This window comes from Mobula birostris, chromosome 1, assembly GCF_030028105.1.
Source record: "Mobula birostris isolate sMobBir1 chromosome 1, sMobBir1.hap1, whole genome shotgun sequence".
NCBI classification, from domain to species: Eukaryota; Metazoa; Chordata; class Chondrichthyes; order Myliobatiformes; family Myliobatidae; genus Mobula; species Mobula birostris.
Window position 1 is genome coordinate 123,995,796 of NC_092370.1, and position 22,373 is coordinate 124,018,168.

Here is a 22,373-nt window from a genome sequence, read left to right on the forward strand (position 1 = left end):
TTATTATGCTTCCTGCAGCACTGTTCACTATTAAATACAATTGACTAATACTAAAAAGAGAGAAAGACTTTTTGTAAAAATTGTTTACTATAATTGCATTTAAAAGTACATTGGTAATTCCATCAATGCTACATCTGCTACAGGTGATTGGAAAGTGTCAGTGGTATGATCAGAGGAGTCCCCTATGTTCAGTAATATCCATACCTTTTTATATTTGTCTTTGAATGTGTTAAACTGTCATGGTGGCAAATGACAGCCATCTTTATCTTCAAGAATGGAGGAGAATCAGATACTTCTGCTGTGATGTTGCATAAAGTTATTGGTGTACTTTACTACTTGGCGTGGTAATGAAATTTTCATAATGTACGGAAGTGTACATGAGGTTGTAATAAAAAGGCAGTGTGGTAAATACAAAGGAGGCAAGCATGCCAAAGTTATTAAAAATAACTTTGCATGAGAGAAGTGCACAAACTAAAGATGTAAATTAAAAATTTGAGGGCAGAAGGATACATATCAAAATACTCCATACGTTGCTGCATTTTTTCCAGTGATGCGTTTTCCAGGTGTCCCTTGCTTTTTGAACGTTCGCTTTACGAAACTTCACTGTTATGAAAGACCTACATTAGTTCCCTGTTTTCACTAACAGAAGGTGTTTTCACTGTTACAAAAAAAGGCAGCGCGCGATAAAGGGCAGCGCGCGCCCCGAGCAGCCAAGCTTCTCCCCTGGATTCAGAATGGCATTCTTGCCGGCATTGCTTAAACATGTGCCTGTGAGCAGCCGTTAGCAAGATGAGTTCTAAGGTATTGGAAAAGCCTAAAAGAGCTCGTAAGGGTGTTACACTTAGCGTAAAACTAGACATAATTAAGTGTTTCGAAAGTGAGTTTGACTTGTGGAAGTTGACGAAGATGATGTTGAAGAGGTTTTGGCATCCCATGACCAGAAGTGATAGATGAAGAGCTGATGCAATTGGAAGAGGAAAGGATAACAATCGAAACCGAATGCAGAAAGTGAAGCAACTGCGTGAGATTTTCGCTGCAATGATAAAGTACGACTTTAATTTTGAAAGGGTACGTTAGTTTAGGGCATATTTGCAGGATGGTTTGAGTGCTTACAAAGAACTGTATGAGCTAAAAATGCGCGTGGCTCAGCAGTCAAGCATACTGTCATTTCTCAAGCCTTCCACATCAGCCACAGCAGACGACAAACCTCGACCTTCGACATCGAGGCGGGCAGTCATAGGAGAAGATGAGCTGCCTACCCTAATGGAAACAGACGACGATGAGATGACACCCCAGTGTCCCACCACCCCAACCCGCAGGCCGCCGACGGATACCGATTCGCGGCGGCACCTAATTAATTAGCATATTTATTTCAGCCTTTTTCTTAAAGATGTGCTGTGTGCCTCCCGGCCACCGCTGTACCCCTGCATGCTTCGCAGATCGGTATTGGTCGGCGGCCCGGAGGGTGGGGGCCACTGCACCTCCCCAGCCTCCGACGACTCAGCCTAACACACCATCATCAGTGTGCTCTGCACTGTCTTCCCGATTCCTGTAATTGATGCTACACTGTACATACATTATTTCTACAGCAACACACTAACCTTTTGAAGTACAAGGTGCTGTGTGATGTGTGGAAATAATTTGTGACATTTAACAGTAGATTAGAACCATAGAACCATAGAAACTACAACACAGAAACAGGCCTTTTGGCCCTTCTTGGCTGTGCCGAACCATTTTCTGCCTAGTCCCACTGACCTGCACACGGACCATATCCCTCCATACACCTCCCATCCATGTATCTGTCCAATTTATTCTTAAATGTTAAAAAAGAACCTGCATTTACCACCTCGTCTGGCAGCTCATTCCATACTCCCACCACTCTCTGTGTGAAGAAGCCCCCCCTAATGTTCCCTTTAAACTTTTCCCCCTTCACCCTTAACTCATGTCCTCTGGTTTTTTTCTCCCCTTGCCTCAGTGGAAAAAGCCTGCTTGCATTCACTCTATGTATACCCACCATAATTTTATATACCTCTATCAAATCTCCCCTCATTCTTCTACGCTCCAGGGAATAAAGTCCTAACCTATTCAATCTTTCTCTGTAACTGAGTTTCTCAAGTCCCGGCAACATCCTTGTAAACCTTCTCTGCACTCTTTCAACCTTATTTATATCCTTCCTGTAATTTGGTGACCAAAACTGAACACAATACTCCAGATTCGGCCTCACCAATGCCTTATACAACCTCATCATAACATTCCAGCTCTTATACTCAATACTTCGATTAATAAAGGCCAATGTACCAAAAGCTCTCTTTACGACCCTATCTACCTGTGACGACACTTTTAGGGAATTTTGTATCTGTATTCCCAGATCCCTCTGTTCCACTGCACTCCTCAGTGCCTTACCATTAACCCTGTATGTTCTACATTGGTTTGTCCTTCCAACGTGCAATACCTCACACTTGTCAGTATTAAACTCCATTTTTCAGCCCATTTTTCCAGATGGTCCAAGTCCCTCTGCAGGCTCCGAAAACCTTCCCCACTGTCTACTACACCTCCAGTCTTTGTATCATCAGCAAACTTGCTGATCCAATTTACCACATTATCATCCAGATCATTGATATAGATGACAAATAACAATGGACCCAGCACTGATCCCTGTGGCACACCACTAGTCACAGGCCTCCACTCAGAGAAGCAATTCTCTACCACCACTCTCTGGCTTCTTCCATCGAGCCAATGTCTAATCCAATTTACCACCTCTCCATGTATACCTAGCGACTGAATTTTCCTAACTAACCTCTCATGCGGGACCTTGTCAAAGGCCTTACTGAAGTCCATGTAGACAATATCCACTGCCTTCCCTTCATCCACTTTCCTGGTAACCTCCTCGAAAAACTCCAACAGATTGGTCAAACATGACCTACCACGCACAAAGCCATGTTGACTCTCCCTAATAAGCCCCTGTCTATCCAAATGCTTATAGATTCTGTCTCTTAGTACTCCCTCCAATAACTTACCTACTACTGACGTTAAACTCACCGGCCTATAATTTCCCGGATTACTTTTCGATCCTTTTTTAAACAACGGAACAACATGAGCCACTCTCCAATCCTCTGGCACTTCACCCGTAGACAGCAACATTTTAAATATTTCTGCCAGGGCCCCCGCAACTTCAACACTAGTCTCCTTCAAGGTCCGAGGGAACACCCTGTCAGGTCCTGGGGATTTATCCACTTTAATTTTCCTCAAGACAGCAAGCACCTCCTCCTTTTCAATCTGTACAGTTTCCATGATCTCACTACTTGATTCCCTCAATTCCATAGATTTCATGCCAGCTTCCTTAGTAAATACAGACGCAAAAAACCTATTTAAGATCTCCCCCATTTCCTTTGGTTCCACACAAAACTGACCACTCTGATCTTCAAGAGGACCAATTTTATCCCTTACAATCCTTTTGCTCTTAATATACTTGTAAGAGCTCTTTGGATTATCCTTCACTTTGACTGCCAAGGCAACCTCATGTCTTCTTTTAGCCCTCCTGATTAATCAGACAAAAATGAGCGTTAAATTTTTCGAATTAAGAACTGTTTGAAGGAAGGTCTTAAAATGAGGAGGTACAAGATGAGATTATAAATCCCGAGTATCAAACAGCTGGAGGTTACTATAAGTCTGCAAAGCTGGGAAATTCTTTACGTAGTGATCCTTGGGCGCACCTGCAACTTGGCCTGTTTGGTAATTCAGGCATGATAATAACTTTACAATTTAGACTGACTTTTCAAAGCTTGCCATTTATCCTCATCTGCAGCATTTGATACATGAGGATATAAAACGCAACATATTAATGCTGTATTTTCAAAGTTTGCTCTGCCTTGTAATATGAACCTATATAGGAAAATTAGAAGCTTATTGATTAAATCATTTCATTAACTATAAATTTAATGAATACTGGACAATAAATTTGTAGCATATAAAAATGAGCAAGTTCTTTTAAGAAATGTTGACTTTAAATTGTATGTGTTTAATTAGTAAGAGGAATCGTGTTAGTTGTAAGGAAAGTATGGAATAACCTGTGAATAAATATTGCATGTGTATATATAGACACGGGTAATGAATAATTTTCCATAGTAAAACCACCTCTGCAGCTGCCATTCAATCTTCTGCTCTTTGACAGCTGAGGTGCATGATTTTTACTTGGGTTTCATCCACTTGTTGACAATATTCCATTGCAAGTTTGTTCGGATGATACCAGTAACCTGAGAGCTGTTAGTTGGATCTTTGCCAGTTTGGTAGGAGAAAATGTATGATCTATCTGGTATAGAAAGGGTCATGTGGATAAATGCTTAGTTTCCAAGCAGCATAACTGGGATCTTCTTAAATTGCTGAACTATGTAGCATGAATTCATAGGTTGGAGGTACAGTGTATTTACAGTATTAGCATGTTGTATTTTACAAACGTTTGTATATTCTCCTGTATCAAGTGCTGCAGATGAGAAGGAACGTCAAAATGTTCTCTAAATTCTCTTCACCTTCCAATTTTCTTCACCATTTTTCACTAAACTTGAGTCTTTTCATATAGTAAAAACAGAAAATTGCTGAAAATATTCAGCAGGCCAGACCACATTTGTGGGAAGAGAAATATGCAGACTGAAGACCCTCAGTCAAATGCAACCTGACTGGAGTATTTTCCATATTCTTATTTTGGATTTCTGTCATTTGCAATTCTTAATCAAATTAGTAAGACATGACTTGCCCTGCACAAAGCCATGCTGGCTCTCCCTAATAAGGCCATGGTATTCCAAATGTTCATAAATCCTATCCCTAAGAATTCTCTTCAGCAACTTCCCTGCCACTGACACGAGACTCGCTGATCTATAGTTTCCAGGATTATCCCTTGTTCCTTACTTGAATGGTGGATCAACATTAGCTACTTAACAGTCTTCTAGGTCTGTGCATGTGGTTAGACAGGACATGAAAATATTATCAAGAGATCACTAACCTCTTCTCTTGTTTCCCTTGATAAACTGGGGTATATCCCATCAGGCCTTGGGTCTTATCCACCTTAATGCTCTTTAAGAGACTTAACACTACCTCCTACTTTACCTCAAAATTCCCTTCCATTTCAAAGTTCAACTTTAATTATTATTCAACCATCCATGAATACAGCCAAACAAAATGGCATTCCTCCTGGGCCAAGGTGCAAAACATAGTACCAACAGTCACACATAGCAAAAGGCGCATAGAGCACTTATAAGATAGCAGTAAACATACAGCCACACAAAAATAAGTATATAGCCGAAATCACTGAGTGGCATGTCCTGTAAATTGATGGTGCATGGTTGCTATTGGGAAGAACAAGCAGTTTTCAGCAGCCCGCTAATGAATGTATGCATGCAATCCAACTTGCCTCCCATCAGGCAAACACTGGAGGGCAGCATCAACGGTAGGAGCTAGTTCGCAACCCACCATGGTGCTGCACTATACTGCCTTTGGCATCTCCTCTCCTGGACTCCTGCAGAGGAAGCCTGCATCTTGAGGTCTCATCCTCGCTACAAACAAGATGACACAGCTCCCCTGTCGTCTGTTTTTCCAACAAAATAAGGGGAATGGATGTGCAGCATTTTACATTATCAATGTGCAATATGGTCTTGGGATTGCAAGAGAAAGGTCAAAGACACACACTCACTGTTAGACTGCACACCGTCTTAATGCACCAAATCCGATGTCTTTCCGTAATGTGCAGTAACATAGAAACATAGAAAACCTACAGCATAATCCAGGCGCTTCGGCCCACAAAGCTTTGTCGAACATGTCTCTACCTTAGAACTACCTAGGCTTTAAGCCATAGCCTTCTATTTTTCTAAGCTACATGTAGCTATCCAGGAGTCTCTGAAAAGACCGTATCGTTTCCGCCTCCACCCCCGCTGCCAGCAGCCCATTCCACGCACTCACCACTCTGCGTTTAAAAAAAAACTCATCCCGACATCTCCACTGTACCTACTTCCAAGCACCTTAAAACTACGCCCTCTTGTGCTAGCCATTTCAGCCCTGTGGAAAAGCCTCTGACTATCCACACGATCAATGCCTCTCATCATCTTGTTTATCTCTATCAGGTCACCTCTCATTCTTCCATTGCTCCAAGGAGAAAAGGCCGAGTTCACTCAACCTATTCTCATAAGGCATGCTCCCCAATCCAGGCAACATCCTTGTAAATCTCCCCTGCACTCTTTCTATGGTTTCCAAGTCCTTCCTGCAGTGAGGCGACCAGAATTGAGCGCAGTACTCCAAGTGGGGTCTGACCAGGGTCCTATATAGCTGCAATATTACCTCTTGACTCTTAAACTCAATCCCACGATTGATGAAGCCCAATGCATCATATGCCTTCTTAACCACAGAGTTAACCTGTGTAGCAGCTTTGAGTGTCCTATGGACTTGGACCCCAAGATCCCTCTGATCCTCCGCACTGCCAAGAGTCTTACCATTAATGCTGTATTCTGCCATCATATTTGACCTACCAAAATGAACCACCTTACATTTATCTGGGTTGAACTCCATCTGCCACTTCTCAGCCCAGTTTTGCATCCTATTAATGTCCCGCTGTAACCTCTGACAGCCCTTCACACTATCCACAGCACCCCCCAACCTTTGTGTCATCAGCAGATTTACTAACCCATTCCTTCGCTTCCTCATCCAGGTCATTTATAAAAATCGCAGAGAGTAGGGGTCCCAGAACAGATCCCTGAGACACACCACTGGTCACTGGCCTCCATACAGAATATGACCTGTCGACAACCACTCTTTGCCTTCTGTGGGCAAACCAGTACTGGATCCACAAAACAATGTCCCCTTAGATCCCGTGCCTCCTTACTTTCTCAATAAGCCTTGCATGGGGTACCTTATTAAATGCCTTGCTAAAATCCTTATACACTACATCTACTGCTCTACCTTCATCAAGGTGTTTAGTCACATCCTCAAAAAGTCCAATCAGGCTTGTAAGGCACGACCTGTCTTTGACAAAAGCCATGCTGACTATTCCTAAAATCATATTATGCCAAATGTTCATAAATCCTGCTTCTCAGGATCTTCTCCATCAACTTATCAACCACTGAAGGAAGACTCACTGGCCTTTCATTTCCTGGGCTATTCCTACTTCCTTTCTTGAAGAAGGGAACAACATCCGCAACCCTCCAATCCTCCGGAACCTCTCCCGTCCCCATTGATGATGCAAAGATCATTGCCAGCGGCTCAGCAATCTCCTACCTCGCTTCCCACAGTAGCCTGGGGTACATCCTGTCCGATCCCGGTGACTTATCCAACTTGTTCCTTTCCAAAAGCTCCCACACTTCCTCTTACTTAATATCTACATGTTCAAGCTTTTCAGTCCGCTGCAAGTCATCGCTACAATCACCAAGATCTTTTTCCCTAGTGAATACTGAAGCAAAGTATTCATTAAGTACCTTCGCTGTTTCCTCCGGTTCCATACACACTTTTCCACTTTCATGCTTGATTGTTCCTATTCTCTCATATCTTATCCTCTTGCTCTTCACATACTTGTAGAATGCCTTGGGGTTTTCTTAGTCCTGTCTGCCAAGTCCTTCTCATGGCCCCTTCTTGCTCTCCTAATTTCCTTCTTAAGCTCCTTCCTGCTGGCCTTATAATCTTCTAGACTCCTATCATTACCTAGTTTTTGGAACCTTTCATAAGCTCTTCTTTTCTTCTTGACTAGATTTATAACAGCCTTTGTGCATCACGGATCTTGTACCCTACCATCATTTCAATTTCTCATTGGAACGTACCTATTCAGAACCCCACGCAAATATCCCCAGAACATTTGCCACATTTCTTCCGTACGTTTCCCTAAGAACATCTGTTTCCAAATTATGCTTCCAAGTTCCTGCCTGATAGCTTTATATTTCCCCTTACTTCAATTAAACGTTTCCCTAACTTGTCTGTTCCTATCCCTCTGCAATGTTATGGTAAAGGAGATAGAATTGTGATCACTGTCTCCAAAATGCTCTCCCACTGAGAGACCTGACACCTGACCAGGTTCATTTCCCAATATCAGATCAAGTGCAGCCTCTCCTCTTGTAGGCTTATCTACATATTGTGTCAAGAAACCTTCCTGAACACCCCTAACAAACTACCCCATCTAAACCCCTCACTCTAGGGAGATGCCACTCAATGTTTGGGAAATTACTATCTCCCACTGCAATGACCCTGTTATTATTATTCCTTTTCAGAATCTGTCTCCCTGTCTGCTTCTGGATATCCGTTACTATTGGGCGGTCGATAAAAAAAAACACCCAGTAGAGTTATTGACTCCTTTCTATTCTAAACTTCCTCCCACAGAGACCCCATAGACAACCCCTCCATGACTTCCTCCTTTTCTGCAGCCGTGACACTATCTCTGATCAACAGTGCCACGCCCCCAGCTCTTTTGCCTACCTCCCTAACCTTCCTGAAACATCTAAAGCCTGGCACTTGAAGTAGCCATTCCTGCCCCTGCACCATCCAAGTCTCTGTAATGGCCACAACATCATAGCTCTAAGCTCATCCGCCTTATTCATAATACTCCTGGTATTAAAATAGACACATCTCAAACCATCGGCCTGAGCGCCTATTGGCCTATTCTCCCTTTCGCACTGTCTCCAAGCTTTCTACACTTGTGAGCAAACCTCCCTTTCCTCCGTCACTTCAGTTTGGTTCCCACCCCACCTCCGTCACTGCAGTTCGGTTCCCACCCCCCCAGCAATTCTAGTTTAAGCTCTCCCCAGTAGCCTTAGCAAACTGTCCCACCAGGATATTGGTTCCCCTCGGATTCAAGTGCTACCCTTCTTTTTTGCACAGGTCACACCTTCCCCAGAAGAGGTCCCAATGATCCAGAAATCTGAATCCCTGCCCCCTGCTTTAATCCCTCAGCCACACATTTATCCTCCACCTTATTCTATTCCTATACTCACTGTCACGTGGCACAGGCAGTAATCCCAAGATTACTACCTTTGAGGTCTTGCTTCTCAACTTCTTTCCAAACTCCCTGTAGTCTGTTTTCAAGACCTCCTCCCTTTTCCTACCTATGTAGTTGGTACCAAATGTACCACACCTCTGGCTGTTCTCCTTCCTACTTCAAGATATCGTGGACGCGATCAGAAACATCCCGGACCCTGGCACCTGGGAGGTAAACTGCCATCTGCATTTCTTTCTTGCTTCAACAGAATCGCCTATCTGCCCCCTAACTATAGAGTCCCCTATCACTGCTGCCATCCTCTTCCTTTCCCTACCCTTCTGAGCCACAGGGCCAGACTCTGTGCCAGAGGTACCACCACTGTCACTTTCCCCAGCTAGACCGTACCCCCCCCAATCAGTACTCAAGCAGGAGTACTTATTGTTAAGGCGGACAGCCACTGGAGTACTCTCTAGTACCTGACCCTTCCCCTTCCCTCTCCTGACTGTTACCCACTTATCTGTCTCCCCAGGCCCCAGAGTGACTACCTGCCTATAGCTCCTCTCTATCACCGCCTCACTCTCCCTGACCAGATGAAGGTCATCGAGCTGCAACTCCAGTTCCCTAACCAGGTCCCAAAGGAGCTGCAGCTCAACATACCTGGTGCAGATGTGGTTGTCCGGGAGGCTGGGAGTCTCCAGGACTTCCCACATCTGACACCGAGCACAAAAAACCGGCCTCACACACGTACTTTCTGTCTTTATTTTAAACAGATAACCTACCTGGCCTCAACCTCTGATTGCTTAAGCCCTGTTGAGCCAAAGCCTTCCTACTCTGTCTCCCACTACTCCGTCACCCGCTCCTCTGACACCCGCTCTGTAAATCTGTCTTCCTTTTAAACTCTTCCCGCTGTTCTCACTGGCCGACCTCCATGTACTTGTGCAGTCATGCCCCGTTCAAACCACTGAAGAAATGAGTGCAGCTCCTTCAGGTCCACCTTCAACGAGCAGCTTGCTGATGGGGATAGATGTGCAGTACTTAAAGTTCTTAATGTCCATCATTGTCGTGCGATTATAAAAAAAGACAAAGACACATTTGTTTGGCCCCGGAGAGGCTACTGAGTCTGAACATGCTGCCACCTTACCAGAAGTATGCTCAGCACTGATTTCCTTACCCTCTATTTCCTTCTTAGTAAATATTGATGTAAAGCACTCATTAAGGGCCTCACCCACATCCTCTGCATCCAAGCAAATGTCCCCTGGTTTGTCCTTGAGTGGTCCTACCCTCTCCCTAGTTATCCTCTTGTTCTTGAGGTATGTACAGGTTTCCCCCGCCATCCGAAGGTAGAGCGTTCCTATGAAATGGTTCGTAAGCCAGAATGTTGTAAAGCGAAGAAGCAATTACCATTTATTTATATGGGAACATTTTGTGAGCGTTTTCAGACCCAAAAATAACTTACCAAATCATGCCAAATAACACATAAAACCTAAAATAACAGTAACATATAGTAAAAGCAGGAATGACATGATAAATACACAGCTTATATAAAGTAGAAATACTTTTCCACAATCATTGACTGAACTGTTCTCTGTAGCGAAAATCTCACGCAAGCGCTCTCGGCAAAAACATGGTGCAAGCACTCTCCAGTAACCTTTAAACTATGAAGCTGCCAAATCATACCAAATAACATGTAAAAATACACAGCTGATATAAAGTAGAAAATATATATGTACAGTGTAGTATCACTTACCGGAATTGGGAAAGCATGGAGCACACAGATGATGGTGTGTTAGACTGAGTCGTCGGAGTTTGGGTGGTGCAGTGGTCCCCACCCTCCGGGCAGCGAACCGATACCGATCTGCGAAGCGTGCAGGGGTCCAGTGGTAGCCGGGAGGCACACAGCACATCTTTAAGAAAAAAGCCGAAATTAACATGCTAATTAATTAGGTGCCGCCCAGCACGTAATTAATTAACATGTTTATTTTGGCTTTTTTTTTTAGAGATGCACTGTGTGTCTCCTGGCTACTGCTGCATTCTCTGCGAATCAGTATCTGTCTGCGACCTGGGTGTTGGGGTGGTGGGACACTGGGGTGTCATTTCGTCGTCTGTTTCTATTAGAGCAGGCAGCTCATCTTCTTCTATGACTGCCCGCCTCGATGTTGAAGGTCGAGGTTTGTCGTCTGCTGTGGCTGATGTGGAAGGCTTGCTTGACTGCTGAGCCTCGTGCATTTTTCTATCATACAGTTCTTTGTAAGCACTCAAACCATCTGCAAATATCCCCTAAACTGATGTACCCTTTCAAAATTAAATTCGTACTTTATCATTACTCATTTGGTTTTGATTGTTATCCTTTCATCTTCCAATTGCATCAGCTCTTCATCTATCAGTTCTTGTTCATAGGATGCCAAAACCTCTTCAACATCATCTTTGTCAGCTTCCACAAGCCAAACTCACTTAGTCCTTACTTTGTCCACCACGATCAAAATGCTTAATTCTGTCTAGTTTTATGCTAAGTGTAACACCCTTACGAGCTCTTTTAGGCTTTTCCGATACCATAGAAATCATCTTGCAAATGGCTGCTCACAGGCACATGTTTAAGCAATGCCGGTGAGAATGCCGTTCTGAATCCGGGGGAGAGCGGCTCCTCGGGGCACATGCTGTTTTTTATCGCGTGCTGCTTTTTTCGTAACAGTGAAAATACTTTCTGTTAGCGAAAACAGGGAACTAATGTAGGTCTTTCGTAACGGTGAGGTTTCGTAAAGCGAACGTTCGAAAAGCGGGGGACATCTGTATAAAAATGTCTTGCGTTTCCTTTTAATCCTACTTGCAAGGATATTTCATAGCCCCTCTTGGCTTTCCTAATTCTCTTGAGTTCTTTTCTGGCTTCTTTATAATCCTCAAGAGCTCTGTTTGATTCTAGCTTTCTCAGCTTGTGTTCTGTGCAGTTGGTCTTAAGTACCCTCCACATGTCAGATTTGGACTTGCCCACAAATGGCATTTCCCTAGTAACTCTCTCTGCTCCAATTTAATATTTTTTCCACAAGGTATAACGTAAAACTTGAATACTTGTGGTCACTGTTCCCTAACTGTTCATCCACTAAAAGGTCAGTCACCTGTCCAGGCTCAGTACTGAACCTGAGGTCCAGTACAGCACCTCCTCTTGTTGGATTATTTATAAAAGAACCCTTCTTGGATGCATCTAACAAATTCCGCCCCAACTAAACCTCTTGCACTCAGAAGGTAGGTCACATTTTTATGTGGGGAAATTGAAGTCCCCCATGACAAAACCCTATTGTTTTTACACCTTTCTTTAATCTCCCCGCATACCTGCTCCTGAATGTCCCAGTGGCTGCTGGGGAGTCTATAGTACAATCCCATCAGAGTGATTGCACCCTTTTTTTGATTTCTGCCCATATAGACAGTGGATGAGAACTCCATTATTTTCCCTCTGAGTGTAGATGCGATATTGTGCTTGATTAGTAGTGCAGCTCCCCCACTATCTTTTCTGGAACATTGAAACCCTGGAACGTTAAGCATCCATTCCTGTCTCCCTCTCACCTAAGTATCTGTAATGGCCACAATATCATAGTTCAATGTACTGATCCATGCTCGAAGTTCAACACCTGGTAAAGGTGTTATTATGGGTAACATAATAGTTCTAGCTGACTGTATAGTCGTCAAAGATTTCACCGTCAAAGGAGTGGACGCCGTCATCTGATTTCGATGGACAACCGAAGAAGAATACTTCTAGCATTAAAATACACACACTTCAAGCTGTCCATCCCATCATATTACTTTGCTCTTGCCAACTTTTACTGGCCCTGACATCTGCCTTCCTCTCCATCCCTCCACTTCCTCAGTTGGTGCTCTGGTTCCCACTCCCTTTGCAAAACTAGTTTAAACTCTTGTGAGTAGCACCAGTGAACTTCCGGGTCAGGATGTTGGTTCCCTTCCCGTTTAGGTGCAACCTGCCCCTCTTGTTCTGGTCACCCCTGCCCCAGAAAAGATTCCAATTACCTAAGAACCTGAAACTCCACCCCCATACCGGTTCCTCAGCCACTCATTCATCTGCACTATCACCTATTTCTGCTCTGACTAACATGTGGCACTGGGAGTAATCCAGAGATTACTACCTTCAAGGTCTTGCTCTTCAGCCTCTTTCCTAACTCCCTATGTTCACTGCACAGGACCTCCGCTCCCTTTCTACCTATGTCGTTGGTGCCATTGTGCACCTTGAGCCATCTGCTCATTCTCCCTCTTGAGAAAACTCTGCAACCTCTCTGAGCCATCCTTGATCCTAGTACCTGAGAGGCAATGCACCATCCTGGCTTCTTATTCGTGGCCACAGAATCTCCTGTTCATCCAGTAACTATTGAGTGTCCTATCTCTATCGTGCTACCTGACTTTACCCTCCCCTGCTGAGCCACAGATCTGTCCACAGTGCCACTGGCATGACGGCTGCTGCTGCCCTGATAGATCATCCCTTCCCACCCCCTCGTAGTATCCAAAGAGGTATACTGATTGCTGAGGGGAATGGCCACAGGGAACCCTGCACTAACTGCTTATTCTCCTTCCTTCTCCTGGTGGTCACCCTTTTATCATTTCAAGGCTGCGCCCTGGGTGTGACCGCCTCAGTAAAAATCTCACCTGATGTTTTTGGCCTCCGAGATGGTCCTGAGTACATCCAGCTCCAGTTCCTTGACCTTGTCAGTCAGGAGCTGAAGTTGGTACACTTCCTAAAGATGTCATCAGTTATGGTGCCATAAAGAATGAACAGATTATAGAATGTGAAATGTCAATAAAATGTTGGTTTGAAAGGTCAGATGTTGTTCTAATTGTAGAGGAGTTCAAAACTAGGTGCCATAAAATAAGCATTTCAAATTCAAGACTATATTCACAAACGGTGATATTGTGGAAGTCATTGGAATGGTTGAAATGTCAGTCCATTTAATGACTGGCTCGAAGTACAAGAACAATAGAAGGATATTAGAATGTGAAGAAGTAAGGTAGGAGAATTTTTCTGCCAGTCTGTTGGGCTGATGAAAGTCATTTAGCTGTCATGTAGATTCTGATATATTAAATTACATCTTCATTAGATATTTTGAAATGAAGACGTGTGAACTCATGTATTTACCATTATCACCTTTCATTTCAGAATCAGCGCATTCCTGCTGACATGATATTTTTACGGACATCAGAGAAAAGTGGTAAGCAATTTTCTGTGCTTTCTAGTAATGAGATTTTTAAAGGAGTTGCAGTTTACACAAGTAATGGTCAAAGCCATGAAGCATTGGTGATACATCAACATAGCTATTGCATATTTCTCATTGAAAATGTCTCCACTAACATTTAAAACTAACTACTCAAGTATTCTGAGTTAACTTGAACTCCTTTATTTTGATATGTAAATGACTGCTGTCAGAAGTACTGAATATTTTTTGGTATATTAAGTTTTTTTTCTGTTCTCCCCTTTCTGAAAGTGTGGTGAGAGTGCATATAATATATTAAAAAATCGAAATAAAAATGCTTGAGTCCATCTTTATGATCAGATTGTAAACTATTGCATTACTTACAGTTCCTTCTATAATTTTACAAGCATTTTTATGTTTCATTATGACATCCTACTGTGATTAAATAGTTGGTAGATTTGAGTTGGATGAATATACAATTCATAAGGATGTTTGCCAGGAGAATTTGCATTAACTGAAGTTTGAAGTACTTAGAATCAGAATCAGGGCTATTATCACCATCTTACACAATGTGAAATTTGTTGTTTTGCAGTAGTAATACAATGCAAAGGCATAAAATTACTGTATCTTACAAAATATATGGAACAAAAAGTCAGAAGCTGGAGGTAATCTTTTTAAACTTAAAAGCCAAAAGGCTAAAGTGGTAAAACACCATATTCTGTGTATAAATCAGTACTTTAAAATTCTTTAAAATTCCTGCTGAGCTGTTGTCCTTTAGCTTCTTGGGCATGAATTTGCCTGAATTTGCTTTGCAACTGATTCCTTGTGGATCTGGACATGAGCTTGTGTAGAGCAGATGAAAGGACTGGAAAATCTTGCTCAATGTTGAGTAGATACATCTTTGCTTCGTCACCAAATTATGTGTTCTTTTTCCAATTGTGGAGCAAAAAATTTTGCAGAATGATTGAATGCGATGAAAACCTCGAGGCTCTGACTATCTGTTGTTTAGTACTATGCTAAAAATCTGGAGAAGATAGGGACTCGTAACGAGTTATCATCACCAAAAATGTTTGGGGAAAGTTTCCAAAGTATTAAAAGCTTTAAATACTTTTGACAATTGATAATTGACAATTGTGTGAAGTGAAATTTTGCATGTATATCATAAAAATGAAAATTATTTTTGTGTTTGGACTATCAGCAGTTCAGTTTTCTCATTAAGCTTTTGAGACTTCGAGTTGTTTTTGGCATGATTGTTTTAAAGTTTGCTGGTAACTTCATTCAACTTCACTGACCCAATCACAGCACTGTTGCCACAACCTATGGGCTCACTTTCAAGGACTTTTCATCTCTTGTTCTTGATATTTATTGCTTGTTTGTTTGTTTATTTATTTATTTATTATTATTTCTCTTTTTATATTTGCAGTTTTCTTGCATATTTGGTGTTTTCCTATCTTGTTGGGTGTGTTTCTTTGTATTTACTGTGAATGCCTGCAAGAAAATGAATCTCAGGGTTGTATATGGTGACATATATGTATTTTGATAATAAATTTACTTTGAAGTTAGAACTGAAGGATAATTTTTGCTGTAGTTAAGATTCTTAAATCCATTGTGGAAAAAGCTGAAGGTTTCAACAATATATCCATTAGTCAAATGTTATTCATTTGGTAGTATCATTTAATGACCATTCATAAAGTCAATTTAACATTTGATTTGCTGTGTTGACCACTTTGTTGATACTAGCATTGCAGAAAGCTAATCATGTTTGACAGCATCTAGAGAAATTGATACGATGTTTACATTGGCTGTTGTTGGGCAACCATGCTCTTAATTTTATGCTGTGGACTCTGATTTCAATGTAGTTGCCATCTTACATGATCCCAATACGGCTATTGGCCCAGACCACTTGCAGTTATAGACTTGTGCAAAAGGTGTACAATATTATACTGTCATAGTAAGGTTATGGAAAAGAATGCATCCTCTTCAGTTGTATCTCTTTCCGATTTGTTTGAGAACAAATTCCATCTGATATAAGTTTTTAAAAGGCAGCAATGTAGATTTCTATAACAGACCTTTCACCAACCAGTTCAGGTCATTCCAAAGTACTTATTAAAACTCTGATCTTTAACCATAATCTGCCTAGCTGAGGCTTGGCTGTTGATCTATTAGCACTTAAAACTTGCTATATGAAAGTTGTTTACACCCAGTGAAACATTTGATATAGAAAATTTGTTGTGTATTTGCATACAATATACCAGAAATGGCATCACAATTATGACCTGATCATCTTTTCCAGTGATATTTCTGAAGGAATTAACATTAGTTGGGATGATGCCAATTAGTTCGGAGTAGTTGGGTTTATTTGGCAGGCAAAATTCAGTTAATTGCTTCATTTAACTAATTCTTCTTAAATATGTTGGCTTTGAGTAAATTGGTAATTTGTTTTATTGTTACATATACTGAGGTATAGTGAAAAAGTTGCACGCTGTTTATGCAGATCAATACATTACGATAGTGTATTTTGATAGTACAAGTTAAAACAAGAATGCAGAACAGTGTTACAGAGCAAGTATGGTGCAGCTAGACAGTAAGATACAAGGTCATAATGAGGTAGATTGGGGTTGAGTCCACGTTGTCATACTGGGAAATCGTTTAATAGTCATTTCACAGAAGGATAGAACTATATTCAAGCCTAGGGGCCTAGATGTTCATTCTTTCTTTTGTATCTTCTGCCTAGTGAGAGTAAGGAGAAGAATGTCCAGAGGGGTGGCATCTTTATTCATGCTAGCCACTTTACCGAGGTAGTGAGAAGTGTAGACAAAGTCCATAGAGAGGAAGCTAGTTTCCGTAATGTGCTGAGCTGCATCCACAACTCTTTACAGTTTCTTGTGATCATGTGTAGAGCAGTTGCCATAGCAAGCCATGAAGCATTTGAATAGAATGTGTTCAACGGTGCACTGATGAAAAATTGGTGAAGCTCGAGAGGGTATTGCCTGATCTGTTTAGTCTCCTAAGGAAGTAGAGGTGCTGATGATCTTTCTTAGCTGTTGTGTCTGTGTGGTTAGACCACGACAGGCTTTTTAGCATTCACTTCTAGGACCTTGAAACTTTCAACTCTTCACTTCTGCAATGTTGATGCAAATAGAAGCGTGCACCAAGCTTTTGTGAAGCTTTGCTAACGTTGAGGGAAGTGTTGTTCAAGTGAAGTCAAGTTTATTGTCATTTTGACCATAAGCTGCTGGTACAATACACAGTAGAAATGAAACAACATTCCTCCAGGGCCATGGTGCTACACGAAACAACACAAAACTACACTAGACTATGTGAGACAGCACAAGGCTACACTAGACTACGTAAAACAACATAAAAACTGCACTAGACTACAGACCTGCACAGGACCACATAAAGTGCACAAAACAGTGCAGGGCAGTACAATAATTAATAAACAAGACAATAGGCACAGTAGAGGACAAATTACAATATAATAACAAATGATGTAGATGTCAGTCTAGACTCTGAATATTGAGGAGTCTGATGGTTTGGGGGAAGAAACTGTTGCACAGGCTGGTCGTGAGAGCCCGAATGCTTTGGTACCTTTTGCCATATGGCAGGAGGGAGATGAGTTTGTGTGAGGGGTGCGTGGGGTCCTTCACAATACTGTTAGCTTTGCGGGTGTAGCGTGTGGTGTAAATGTTTGTAATAGCCGGAAGAGAGATCCCGATCTTCTCAGCTGACCTCAGTGTCTGCTGAAGGGTCTTGCGATCTGAGACGGTGCAATTCCCGAACCAGGCAGTGATGCAGCTGCTCAGGTTGCTCTCTGTAGAATGTGGTGAGGCTGGGGGGTGAGAGATGGACTTTTCTCATCCTTCGCAGAAAATAGAGACGCTGCTGGGCTTTCTTGGCTATGGAGCTGGTGTTGAGGGACCAGGTGAGATTCTCTGCCAGGTGAACACCAGGAAATTCGGTGCTCTTAACGATCTCAACGGAGGAGCCATCAATGTTCAGCAGAGTGTGGTCGCTCCATGCTCTCCTGAAGTCAACAACCATCTCTTTTGTTTCATTCACATTCAGAGACAGGTTGTTGGCTCTGCACCAGTCCATTAGCTGCTGCACCTCCTCTCTGTATGCTGACTTGTCGTTCTTGCTGATGAGACCCACCACGGTCGTGTCATCGACGAACTTGATGATGTGATTCAACCTGTGTATTGCTGCACAGTCATGGGTCAGCAGCGTGAACAGCGGTGGACTGAGCACACAGCCCTTGGGGGCCCCCATGCTCAGTGTGATGGTGTTGGAGATGCTGCTCCCGATTCGGACTGACTGAGGTTTCCCAGTCAGGAAGTCTAGGATCCAGTTGCAAAGGGAGGTGTTCAGGCCCAGCAGTTTCAGCTTTCCAGTCAGGTGCTGAGGAATGATTGTGTTGAATGCTGAACTGAGGTCTATGAACAGCATTCAAATGTATGTGTCTTTTTTTGTCCAGGTGGGTGAGGGCCAGGTGGAGGGTGGTGGCGATGGTGTTGTCTGTTGAGCGGTTGGGATGATAAGCGAACTGCAGGGGGTCCAGTGAGGGGACAGCAGGGTCTTTATGTGCCTCATGACGAACCTCTCGAAACATCTCACGATGACGGATGTGAGTGCAACGGGACGGTAGTCATTGAGGCAGGACACTGAAGACTTCTTCGGCATGTGGACGATGGTAGTGGCCTTGAAGCACGTTGGAATGAGGTGTTGAAGATGACAGTGAGAACATCTGCCAGCTGGTCTGCACATCCTCTGAGCACTCTGCCAGGAATATTGTCTGGTCCAGCAGCCTTCTGTGGGTTGGCCCTGCATAGAGTTTTCCTCACATCAGCCAGGGTAAGACGCAGCACCTGGTCATTGGGAGGAGGGGTGGTCTTCCATGGCGCCACGTCATTTTCCACCTCAAAATGAGCGTAGAAGTTATTCAAAGCATCTGGGAGGGAGGCATCACCAGCTAGGCGGGTGATGTTGTCCTGTAGTTGGTGATGTCCTGAAAGCCCTCCCACATGCGCCACGTGTCGCCGCTGTCCTGGAAGTGGCTGTGGATTCGCTGGGCGTGTGCACACTTTGCCTCTCTGATGGCCTGGGACAGCTTGTCCCTCGCTGTTGTTAAGGCTGCCTTGTCGCCTGCTTTGAAGGCAGAGTCACGGGTCCTCAGCAGCGTACGCACCTCCGCGGTCATCCATGGCTTCTGGTTAGAGCGTGTAGTGATGGTCTTGGACACAGTGACATCATCAATGCAGTTGCTGATGTAGCTAGTCACTGATGCTGTGTACTCCTCTGAACTGATAGAGTCGCCATCGGTTGCAGCCTCCTTGAACATGTGCCAGTCATTGTGCTCAAAGCAGTCTTGAAGAGCAGAGATGGCTCCTGCTGGCCAAGTTTTCACCTGCTTCAGAACTGGTCTGGAGCATCTGACGAGCGGTCTGTATGCTGGGATTAGCATAACAGAGATGTGGTCTGTGTAACCGAGGTGGGGGTGGGGCTCTGCCCAGTACATGTTAGGGATGTTTGTATAAACAAGGGCCAACGCATTCTCCCCTCTCGTTGCAAAGTCCACATACTGATGGAATTTGGGGGGCACTAACTTGAGCTTCGTGTAGTTAAAATCTCCGGCAACAATAAATCAGAACACTATATCAGAAGCTCTCTATCTCCTTCCAGTCATCTGACTCATTGTTGTTTGATAGTTGGTCCACAATGGTGGTGTCATCTGCAGACTTCTAGATGGAGTTAAAGTAGAATCTTGTCTCACATCAGAGTGTTTAGGGAGTAGAGTAGGGGGCTGAAGATGCGGCCTTGTGAGGCACCTATGTTGAAAATAATCATGGCAGAGTTTTTGCTGCCTATTCTTATTGATTGCACTTAAACAGAGCAAGTATTTTCTGGTATCTGCCAATCTAAATCCTAAATTGTGTTAAATTTTCAAAAATTAATTTTTACTACAGGTTGAGTACTCCTTATCCGAAATTCCAAAAAGCAAAAGCCTCCAAAATTTCAAATTTTTTTGAGCGCTGACATGGCGTCACAGATGGAATATTCCACGAAGCACTGGGAAAACTCTGAGGCAATGCGCAGGTCTTTACACACCACAGACAGTTCTAAGAAGTGACCACACTTATGTAATGAACAAAAGTTAATGAGAAATGAAAAATAAAAAAACACTGTATAAAACAAAAAATGAAGATCTCGAGTGTGTATTGAAAATGGATTCAGTGTCGGAATGAGCATATGCCACTTAACAGTATGCTGATCATGAAGCAAGCAAAGATCTATCACAAACTGAAAATTGAAGGTAATTGTGAATATTCAGCAGACTGGTTGCAGAAATTTAGGAAAAGACACATCATTAAATTTTTTAAAATTTGTAGTGATAAAGCATTTCCTGACCACAAAGCAGCAGAGAAATTCATTGAATTTGCCAAGATCATCGCTGATGAAAATCTAACACAATGAATAGCTGCAGCAGTACATGTGTGATGAACAAGTGTAAGACAAAGACTGCTTACTGATAGCATATAAATTCAGAATCAGAAATGATGGCGATCCCAAGCTATCTCATTACATATTCCAAAATCCGAAACATTTCTGGCATTTTGGTTATGGGGTACTAAACCCTATAGATAATTTATAAATTGGTTTTGTATTTACATTTTTATGGAACTTGGTATTTTTGTAATACAGGTCCCCCCTGAGTTGCAACAGAGTTCCATTCCTGTGAACTGTTTATAACCCAAGCAACACACATCAAAGTTGCTGGTGAACGCAGCAGGCCAGGCAGCGCCTCTGGGAAGAGGTACAGTCGACGTTTCGGGCCGAGACCCTTCGTCAGTACTAACTGAAGGAAGAGCTAGTAAGAGATTTGAAAGTAAGAGCTAGTAAGAGATTTCAAATCTCTTACTAGCTCTTCCTTCAGTTAGTCCTGACGAAGAGTCTCGGCCCGAAACGTCGACTGTACCTCTTCCCAGAGGCGCTGCCTGGCCTGCTGCGTTCACCAGCAACTTTGATGGGTGTTGCTTGAATTTCCAGCATCTGCAGAATTCCTCGTGTTTACATGTTTATAACCCATACAGTTTGCAAGTCAGAAGTGCAGCTGTTGGCAGTGCCCACACGGCAGAAGATGCTATAATAGCCGGCAAATCCATTCCGTTGGTCAGCCAGATACTGTACCTGCTTGTGTGTGCAGGGCCTCCATAGATTTTGGATTGTAACCTGCAGGAATAGTTGATGCCTCTTAATTTCAAACGAGAAAATCTGCAGATGCTGGAAATCAAACTAATCTGCACAAAATACCGGAGGAACTCAGGCCAGGAAAAGAGTAAACTGATACTTCGTGCCAAAACTCGGCCTGAAACGTTGACTGTTTATTCTTTTCCCTAGATGCTGCCTGGCCTGAGTTCCTCCAGAATTTTGTGAATACTGCTTCTTAATCTCAGTCTGTATGTGCTGCTTTAAAAAAATATTACTATGAAATGTCAAATCAATTAACTCTTGTTGCTGATTGGTGTACTTTATGTTCTTGATATATTTTGTTACCTTGAGACTAAGCACTTTGATTATTTTACTCTTAAGATTACTGTTACTATTTTAAGATGACTGTTCTTCATCCCCCAACTTTTTAAAGTAAAACTGGCACAGTTTGCTGCTCAAAAGTACTTATTTTACTTTTCAAAAGTAATTTGCAGCCACCTGCTAGCCTTTCTGTGTTCTTGAATGGTCTGTCTGTACACGATCCTAAAGAAAGTCCAAGTTCAGTGCTTTCTGAGCCATCTGTGAATCCATGGCAAATGGGAATGTGGAGAAACACAAGCAAACCCACAGTTATAAACAGCAATTCAGTATTAGAAAACAGATGTTTGTGGAATGGAAAGATTGACCTCTATAGTTTTATACTGGTGGCCATCTACCTTTTACTCCAGGGTATTTAAAATTCTGACTCCTTAAATCTCTGAATTTTAGCAAAATAGTTAAAATATTGAACTTACCATGTGGAGAAAAGAATTGCTGGCTATTAGAATGCCAGCATTTGTGTGTGGGTTTAGTTAATAATTACTGCATGTGTTCTGTTCAGCCGCTGTGTTCTGCTTTTGAAATACTCAGTCCAAATGAGTTTTATTTGCCACATTCAGCAAGAGAAATCTGTAATATTTTTTGTGTACTGTTCAAGTAAATAGAGCATATTTAAATCTGGCAGTAAGGAATAACATTTCATATTGAGTCAGCTACAT

General features: G+C 42.6%; 1 protein-coding gene across 2 annotated transcripts in view; it reads left to right on the forward strand.

Annotated features, from left to right (window-relative positions):
* The window catches only part of atp9b (ATPase phospholipid transporting 9B), a 374,205-nt gene that overhangs the window by 115,551 nt on the left and 236,281 nt on the right, over positions 1-22,373 (forward strand). For both annotated transcript variants that reach the window (XM_072261618.1, XM_072261628.1), the window contains exon 7: positions 14,094-14,145. In XM_072261618.1, the coding sequence (XP_072117719.1) occupies positions 14,094-14,145 (52 nt within the window). The remainder of the gene's footprint in view (positions 1-14,093; positions 14,146-22,373) is intronic.